General features: G+C 37.6%; 1 protein-coding gene across 2 annotated transcripts; it reads left to right on the top strand.

Moving 5' to 3' along the window:
* Positions 1 to 2216: 2216 nt before the first annotated feature.
* Positions 2217 to 8749, top strand: LOC107580056 (interferon-related developmental regulator 1-like). Of its 2 annotated transcripts, none has more exons than XM_016265808.1 (12): positions 2217 to 2454; positions 4751 to 4855; positions 5343 to 5421; positions 5539 to 5663; positions 5867 to 6024; positions 6127 to 6177; positions 6846 to 7024; positions 7166 to 7274; positions 7933 to 8067; positions 8156 to 8284; positions 8365 to 8460; positions 8566 to 8749. In XM_016265808.1, the coding sequence occupies exons 1-12, from the start codon at positions 2424 to 2426 to the stop codon at positions 8650 to 8652; spliced, it is 1284 nt and encodes a 427-aa protein (XP_016121294.1). In that variant the 5' UTR covers positions 2217 to 2423; the 3' UTR covers positions 8653 to 8749. The 2 variants fall into 2 exon arrangements, with proteins under 2 accessions (XP_016121294.1, XP_016121298.1); XM_016265812.1 differs by lacking the exon at positions 2217 to 2454 and adding an exon at positions 2461 to 2666.
* Positions 8750 to 9167: the final 418 nt, after the last annotated feature.

The raw sequence follows: 9167 nt of genomic DNA on the forward strand, positions 1-9167 counted from the left end.
ACCTACTTCGAGGCTAAAAGAAGGAGGCAGGGGGAATATGTGGGGAGGGAAGTGGTGGAAGAAATGAAATTCATTCAGTTGTCCGTTCCGAAGTCTTAAGTGTCTGAATCAATGCCCAGAAAAAACAGCGTGTGGGCTGGAAACCTGGAAAATGGTTGCAAAAATATTGCCAGTGCTCACCTTTTGCCAAGACAACACTTTGTACTCTCATCAACAAAACAAAAACAGACAATGACGATGTTAATGCAATCGCCTCACAAGCAGACAACACCATAAGTAGCGGCCAGTCTTTATTATTTTGTTATGGCTCCCTAGTCATGACATATAAAGCAGAAGAAGATAAAAATCTTATAGCCTCTATTTTATTTTTTTATTTATAGAATGACAACAGCAGATTTCAAATTGAACTGCCACACACATTCAGAATTTGCCAAAAGTCAGGGTACATTAGTGTATCCAACGTGTAATGACTTGCTTGATGTATTTTTAATAGGTGTAATCAGGTTGTCAGCACATTGTGTTGGGTTTGATTTTTGCTGGGGAGAATACATATTTACAAGCAGATGAATGAAAAGTGGAAAAGCATTAGGGATGATAATAATGGAATAGTTCATCTAAAAATGAAAATTTGCTAAAAATGTTCTCATCCTCAGGCCATCCAGGATATACATGAGTTTTTTTCTTCCTATGTCAGATTACTCTGAACTTGGCAGGTGCTTGATTTTATCATGAGCAAGTATTTTGAAAGAGCTCTCTCTAGTGGTGCCATTTTATTTGCTAAGATTTAGTTGTTAAAGGGATACTCCACCCCAAAATGAAAATGTTGTCATTAATCTACCCCCATGTCGTTCCAAACCCTTAACAGCTTCGGACAGTCACAAGCCTCCAAAATATCTGAAATTGTGTTCCGAAGACGAATAAAGTTTTTACGGTATTTACGGCTTTTTATGGGGGTAAGTGATTAATGACAAAATTTTCATTTTGGGGTGAAGTATCCCTTTAAGGCAGATTTTATTTAGAAGTGCTAGCTTTTGCTCGGGCATGTAAACATACAACGCTTGCTTTAATAATAGCAGAATTGTACTGATATTAAAATAATTTCTTATTTAAATATTGCAATATTGCACCACTGGTGCAATTCCCCTCTGAATTATGTTAACAAAGGGCTTATAGACATGTGTAGGACACAGTCTATGCTTTTGCCAGCCAGCTGGTCAAATTCTCAGCATTGCCCAGTGCCCTGAGTCCACCTGTTGCACTGATAACCCATGTGCAACAAAACAGCACAATGCTGCACTTATAACATGCGTTGCACGTGGCTACAGAAGTTGCACGTCTTTCATCCAGTATTCATTTTCTTCGTGACTTTTATGCCACAAGACTTAGATAACATGAACTACAGAAATGTTATACACAAGTGTGTTTTATTTTTTCAACTATGTGCACTTTTGGTCCTGTGGACACTCTAAAGGTGTATTTACACAGCTAAGTTAAGGCTGCTCTGTGCCTGCTCAAAATTTAGTGTAAACTCACAAAGCTACATAAAAGCCAGACTAAATTATGCCTGCTATGGCCCACTACTATGAACTACTTGTAATTGCTGTGTAAATGCATTTATGCCACCTTTGAACAGCATTAAACAGCCTGCGTAAAGACACCTAAATGCCACTTCAAAAGCGCTTCTGTGCCACCTTTGCAGTGAAAACGTAGCATAAGGAAATAACCAAGTTCAAATCAATGGCCTATTTCTGATTCGTCTAATAAAAACTTCCAGTAGTCCATACACATGCATGTCTTTCATGTCTGGAGGGTGAAAACTATACATAAAGAGCATTTCTGAAATATGAAATTATGAAAAATAAATTATAATGATTAAAGCACGGTAAAAAGTTTCCAAGACAGTTTAAATGTTACCTTCATATATAAAATAAAATCTGTTGGTTTTAATAAACAAAAGCACCATACATAAAAGGCCGCAAAATTGAAGAAACACATAATAATAGTAATATTAAGGATAATAATCCGGCATTACATGTGCTGTACTCTGTGTAACGTGAACACATTACCGCATGAGGACGTGACAGCAAAAACCAATACAAACCAGGCGGAAGTCTGTCACATGTGATGACGTCGGCGCGTTCTCAAACGTGATTGGTCCTCTACTGTCTCCGGGTCCACGTGAGGTAACGCCTTTTTAAGCACGTCACCAGTGGTCGTATAAAAGCGCTTGGCGGCAGCGCGCTGACGCAGCCCTAGTTTGAGAGGGAAAATGTATCGCTCGCGCTCCAAGTCTAACACCGGAATCGCTTTTAATACTTTCCTTTTCACTGTGCCACTGGAATATACTCAACTGAAAAGACATTATAGTAAAAACTGGTCGTGTATTGGTTGATTTTAGCCGCGGAACTACTAATTTAAGCTAAATGCCACGGGCCAAGAAAAGGAGCGGCAGAGGTAAGTGGGATGGAATATCTGGAAATGACCGTTTTTTTTTTTTTAGCGGTCTGAGGCGCGAAAGGGATTCTGGGGGTTTGTAGTTCTTTACACGCCGACCGCGTAAATGAAATAGAAGGACGAGAACTACATCTCCCATCACTACGTGACCCGCATTGGTTGACAGCCAAGAGTGTCTTTCTTTTGACACAAACAAAAGAATAATACACAATGTGAGTCATGGAAAGTAGAAAATGTACGTTGGAGTTTCTAAATGTGGTGTTTGTTTTTAAGGGAATGTGGTTTAGTTTAAAATATTAGGGTCTATATAAAACGGATTAATTGAATGTATCGAACGACGAAAGCTTAATATGGAATTAACTGATGATTATCATATAGTGTAGCATGATTAATATCAAAACAACAATCAACTTCGATCACTAATGTTAAAATATTAAGATCTAAGATTAATAAATTAATTATTGTGCAAGATATTATATAAGATCGAATTTGTTATGTGAAATGTCAAATTGGAGGAAGCTGCTGTCAAAAAGTGTGTTTGAGGTTAATTCAGGCCATGTGGTCACACTAGCCTGCTTATGTAACACAGGCCTGTTTGGGACCAAATAGAGGATAGGAAGAAGGAACCAGGAACACCAAGTCCAAATGTTTCTGCTGTAGATGTGCTTAAATCAGTCTGTAGTCTGTTATTAAATGTTCTCATCCCATCTGCTCGCTGGATTTGCCCAGGCCTTTGAGAAGGAGAAGAGACTTAGTGTGCTGGCAGTCTGCTGTAGTCCTTCACACCATCCCACTTGTTGTTTTACTGTATCTCTGCTGTACTATATCAAGTTGTATTTACTTCTCTCTCAGGAATCTCACATAGTGGCTGTTTTGTTTGCATAAGTTCTACAGTAGAAGTTTGTCCTCTGACACTTTGTACCTTTTGCAGATGTCTGCATTTTGCCGGACTGATAACACATGGCGTGACATGGAGACTTAATGGTTGTATAAGGTCGAAGTGACATTCCCACTTCATACACTCGCCTGAAATGTATAGTTGGAAAACATATTTCTATATAAGTGTCATTACAGGGTTTGTCACTGTTGAAAGGGTTCATACAAATAATGTCTTTTGTTCTTTGAAAATTCACTGAAAGGACATTACTGTTCAAATGTTTTTTTATGAAAAACTAATAATTATTAGTTGAGGGATCCACTGAAATGATCAGCAGTGACAATAAAGATGTTTATAATGTTTCAAAGGGTTTCCATTTCAAATACACGCTGTTCTTTTCGACTTCCAATTCATCAAAGATCACGGTTTCCTCAAAAGAAAAGGAAAAGTGACACCGAAGACTAGAGTTAGGACTGGATTAGTATTGTGAAGTTGTAATATTTCACAGTATTAATAATTGTAGTCTGACTGTAGAAGGAACCAGGAACACCAAGTCCAAATGTTTCTGCTGTAGATGTGCTTAAATCAGTCTGTAGTCTGTTATTAAATGTTCTCATCCCATCTGCTCGCTGGATTTGCCCAGGCCTTTGAGAAGGAGAAGAGACTTAGTGTGCTGGCAGTCTGCTGTAGTCCTTCACACCATCCCACTTGTTGTTTTACTGTATCTCTGCTGTACTATATCAAGTTGTATTTACTTCTCTCTCAGGAATCTCACATAGTGGCTGTTTTGTTTGCATAAGTTCTACAGTAGAAGTTTGTCCTCTGACACTTTGTACCTTTTGCAGATGTCTGCATTTTGCCGGACTGATAACACATGGCGTGACATGGAGACTTAATGGTTGTATAAGGTCGAAGTGACATTCCCACTTCATACACTCGCCTGAAATGTATAGTTGGAAAACATATTTCTATATAAGTGTCATTACAGGGTTTGTCACTGTTGAAAGGGTTCATACAAATAATGTCTTTGTTCTTTGAAAGTTCACTGAAAGGACATTACTGTTCAAATGTTTTTTTATGAAAAACTAATAATTATTAGTTGAGGGATCCACTGAAATGATCAGCAGTGACAATAAAGATGTTTATAATGTTTCAAAGGGTTTCCATTTCAAATACATGCTGTTCTTTTCGACTTCCAATTCATCAAAGATCACGGTTTCCTCAAAAGAAAAGGAAAAGTGACACCGAAGACTAGAGTTAGGACTGGATTAGTATTGTGAAGTTGTAATATTTCACAGTATTAATAATTGTAGTCTGACTGTGGCATTCATGCTGAAAATGTGCTGGTTTAATTATGTAATGCAGCTTTGCAATGAAGTTTTTATTAAATAATGATTTATAGTTTATCTGTTTTTGCAGGGGGACAACCGGGGAATGTCCAGCCGTTCAGTGATGAAGATTCATCTATTGAGACCCTCAGTCACTGCAGCAGCCTCAGTGAAAGAACCAGTGCAGCAGAGGAAGGTGGGTATTCACGGTCTCATTTGTTGTCTATTTTTTATTTTTTTTTACTATAATACAGTGCAATGCAAAGGATGGATAAGCTCTTGTGTAGAGCGTTATCAGAGAAGAAAGTAGGGCTGCACGATAAATGGCATGCGATATTTAACGCGCATCTTATCAGTAAAGCCGGTTCTGTAATCAGAGGTAAATCTCCATCACGTGTGTGCTTTCACATTGAGCAGCATTAACTACACAGAGCCGTTGTTCACTGACGAGCTGCGCAAAACCACGTTCATATTTGTGCAATTTTTTGTGCAGCTTGTCAGTGAACAACGGCTCTGTGTAGTTAATGCTGCTCAATGTGAAAGCACACACGTGATGGAGATTTACCGCTGATTACAGAACCGGCTTTCTGACAAGATGCGCATTAAATATCGCATGCGATTTATCGTGCAGCCCTAGAAGAAAGCAACATTTATGATTGGCTGCCTCTCATCCTATTTGACAGCTGGTGAAACTGAAGAAATGGCTCAAGAGGACTTCCAGTACAAACTGAAGGTGTACATCGACAGCACAGTGGATAAGAGGTTTGTGTTCGTTGGGATTTCTGACATCAACTGTGGTTGATTGTTCAGAATAATCCATTTCTGCTAAAACCTCAAGCCTGCAGCAGTCTAAACTGAGTAATTATGCTCCCTTTCTAGTGCCAAGACCAGACAAGGTGCCCTTGATGGACTAAAGACTGCCATGGCAACCAAAATCCTCTACGAATTCATTTCCGAGAGAAGGATGACCATCACGGACAGCATTGAGCGCTGTTTGAAGAAAGGTTGGCTTCATTTGTGATTTTGAATAGTTGGAAATAAAATTCTTTAGATGTTGCCATGAAATCAGTGCAGAAAGCATTGAGCGCTGTTTGAAGAAAGGTTGGCTTCATTTGTGATTTTGAATAGTTGGAAATAAAATTTTCTTTAGATGTTGCCATGAAATCAGTGCAGAAAATTGAGTTGGCTGTTTGCACTTGCAAACCAGGTAAAGGAGTGGAGCAGTGTGCTGCAGCCTCGCTGGCGTGTCTCCTGTGCATCCAGCTGGGGTCTGGGATTGAGAGCGAAGAGGTTTTTAAGACCCTTAAACCTGTATTTAAGACCATCCTCAACGATGGAGCAGCTAACATTCAAGCCAGACAAGCTGTAAGCGGTTGTGCTCCTCTACTGCGCCTTGAAGAATTGAAATGATTTCACAATCCAGCAAATCTGAGATTGTAACAATCTGTTGATCTCGACTTTTTCTAGTGTGCTACAAGTCTAGGCCTCTGCACTCTTGTTGCAGAAGATGATATCATGGTAAGTTTGGCTTTCTTTAACTTTCAAGTGGACGTCAGTCTTAAAGGGATGAAAATAAATGACACCTTCAATGTAATTTCAAACCCATATGCTGTAAAATAGTTTTCTGTGGACCACAAAGATTTTTTTAACAGACTTTTATCTGCAGATTTTCTCCATACAATGACCATTCATTCAAATTATGCTGGTTTAAATTCTCTTAGGAAATTGTTACTCGAATCATTTTGAATACGAGTCAACCTTGAAACCATTTTTGGTTTTAAACACCTTGTATAGCTTTTTGTATTGCTGTTTTATAGCATTTGAACTTGTTACTTGCCATAAAAATAGCCAAGGAACCTGACATGGCATTAAAACACCAACCAACCATCATGGAAATCATCAGCATGAAAACAGATCACCGAATCAGTGAGCCGTATCTGAGAACCAGATCACTTGTGAATTATTTGGTCTTTTGAGCCAGTACTTTCCACTGGTTCTCAAATCTGATTGACTGATTCATTCTGAAATCTGGCTCGTCCGGTTCAAGAGTGATTTAATGATCCAGTCAGAGTGGTTCCCAAGTTAACCGTAAACATGTGTGGAGTAGTTTTTCCGTGCACTTAGACATGTTGACACCTCCAAGGCTTTCAGGATTGATTCAAACCTGTTGTTTGTGTCACCTCCAGGATGTGTATGCCACTATGGAGTGTTTTGAGAGCCTCTTCACCCATTCGTACGTCAGGGAAGATGGAAGCAGACCTTCTGTGAATCCTCAAACCACGCAGCTCCACACAAACGCTCTCCTGTCCTGGGCCCTGCTGCTTACCATCTGCACCGGCAGCCATATCAGAGCCATTGCACAAAAGTAAGTGTAGGAAAACACTGTTTTAGGCTATAGATCCGTGATGGTATTCACAAACTGATCTTGAAGAAGATGTTGGGACCTACAACTAAGGTACACCATCCTCCCAGGTTTATCCCAATAAGCATGTGCTATTGTTTTCAGACATCTCGCTAAACTTCCACGTCTGCTGGAGAATGACGACGTCAACATGAGAATTGCTGCTGGGGAGACCATCGCCCTCCTGTTTGAGCTCATCAGAGATGTTGACCCTGTAAGTTGTGTGTGTTTATAAGAAGAAAATTATTGACATTTTTCTAGCATTTTATTAAATAATATTAAAATATAATTTATTAAATTATTTATTGAATTTAATGGTTTAAATGTAAACCTGTTTTTAATAAATATTGTATTTGATAAAATAATATTATTAATGTATGAAATATTTTAATAAAATCAATAATAATTTGAAAAAAAATCCAAATAATTAAAATATTTTATTAAGCATTCAATTTAAAGTATTAATGTTTAAATAAGTATTTAATAAATTTTATAAAATTATGTAATTTTTAAAATTATTTTATAACAGTGTATTAAAATAGTATTAAAATATATTTAATTTCAAAATATTTTAAGGTTTAATATAATTATGAAATTAATTAAATATTAAATGATAAATTTATTAAATACATTAAGTGTATTTATTTTGTTTAAATTAATATATTAATATTCATTTAAATATTAATATATTTGATTGAATATGTATTCATAATAAAAAATAAAAAAAAAGTATTTAACTTTAAATAAAATTGTTTTAATAGTTTAGTGAATTAATGAGCAAACAACAAGGTATTTTGTCATTTTATGTTTTTATTAGAAATGTTTATTTTAATAATTTTGTTTCTTGTCTAATGTGACTTGTACCTTCACAGGAGTTTGATTATGACGACTGGGAACAGTTGTGTGAGCAGCTGAACGCTTTAGCCACTGACTGCAACAAACACAGAGCCAAGACCGATAAGAGGAAGCAAAGATCTGTCTTCAGAGATGTCCTCAAGGCCGTAGAGGTGAGAGAGGAAGTAAACAGTTGTCATAGTTGACAGTCTCATCAGTGCTGCAGCTCAGACTCTGACCTCGCTTCTGTCTCTGGAACAGGAAGGGGATTTTCAGAGCGAGACAATCCGCTTCGCCACAGAGCGAATGGTCATTGACAGCTGGGTGAAGAAGAGGACTTATGATGCCTTCAGAGAGTTTGTTGGCTCTGGGATGAACTACCATCTACAGGTGACGCTCTCAGATGTTGCGAATCGATCCAAAAATGGGATCTTTGAAGTGATTATTGAAGCTTAATTTTCTGACCACAGGCGAATGAGTTCATAAGGGACGTGTTTGAACTGGGACCACCGATGTTGATCGATTCTGCTGCTCTGAAAGCCATGAAGAGCTCCAGACTGGAGAGGGTAGGAAAGCTGTTAATTTTCTATGTGTAGCGTTTTTTTTTTGTATGATATTTGAGAAATTCCAAGTTTTGATTGTTGTGTAATTAAATGCTTTTGTTCTTTCAGCACCTCTACAATGCAGCCGCGTTTAAAGCTCGAACCAAAGCCAGGAACAAGTTTCGGGACAAAAGGGTGGATGTTGGGGAGTTTTAAGTTTTTTGTAAAGTACATAATTTTTTCTTTCATCTTGCGTTTAAGTCTTTTGATTCTTTGCATTCATAACATGGTCTCTTTTTATATATATATCTATCCATGTCAAATTTTAATATTTGCTTTATAAATTCACTCATTTCTCTTCCACTCTAATTTGTGTTTTTATGTAAATGGTGTTGGGTTCGTTAACATCAGATCGTGTTTTCTGTTGTTTGTGTAGTTGTAGGTCTTGCAATGTTATGAATTGCAAAGGCCTGGTTTGTTTTTTTCAGTATCGCTCATAATTATGGATGACTCATTTTAATAAGACGAGAGGCGTTGAACTCTCTCAAAGAAATGGTTACATTAGACATCCTGAACCTCCTCTGCTCTTCATGGAATCTGTTTGCTTCACAGTTGCTATGTACTGCATACATTGTACTACTTATTCACTGAAGCTGAAATGGCCATTTGATGTTTTGTCTGGAAGTCGTGCGTTATGGGATACTGTAATTAATTTGCACATGCATTGTTGT

This window comes from Sinocyclocheilus grahami, unplaced genomic scaffold (genome assembly GCF_001515645.1).
Source record: "Sinocyclocheilus grahami isolate Dianchi unplaced genomic scaffold, SAMN03320097.WGS_v1.1 scaffold33.1, whole genome shotgun sequence".
NCBI lineage: Eukaryota > Metazoa > Chordata > Actinopteri > Cypriniformes > Cyprinidae > Sinocyclocheilus > Sinocyclocheilus grahami.

Excerpts from the sequence above, each read along its gene's own strand:
- LOC107580056 (XM_016265808.1), top strand. The coding sequence starts at position 2,424 with ATGCCACGGGCCAAGAAAAGGAGCGGCAGAG. Across the intron at positions 7,025-7,165 it reads ATCAGAGCCATTGCACAAAA|ACATCTCGCTAAACTTCCAC; the intron begins GTAAGTGTAGGA and ends TATTGTTTTCAG. Across the intron at positions 7,275-7,932 it reads TCATCAGAGATGTTGACCCT|GAGTTTGATTATGACGACTG; the intron begins GTAAGTTGTGTG and ends GTACCTTCACAG.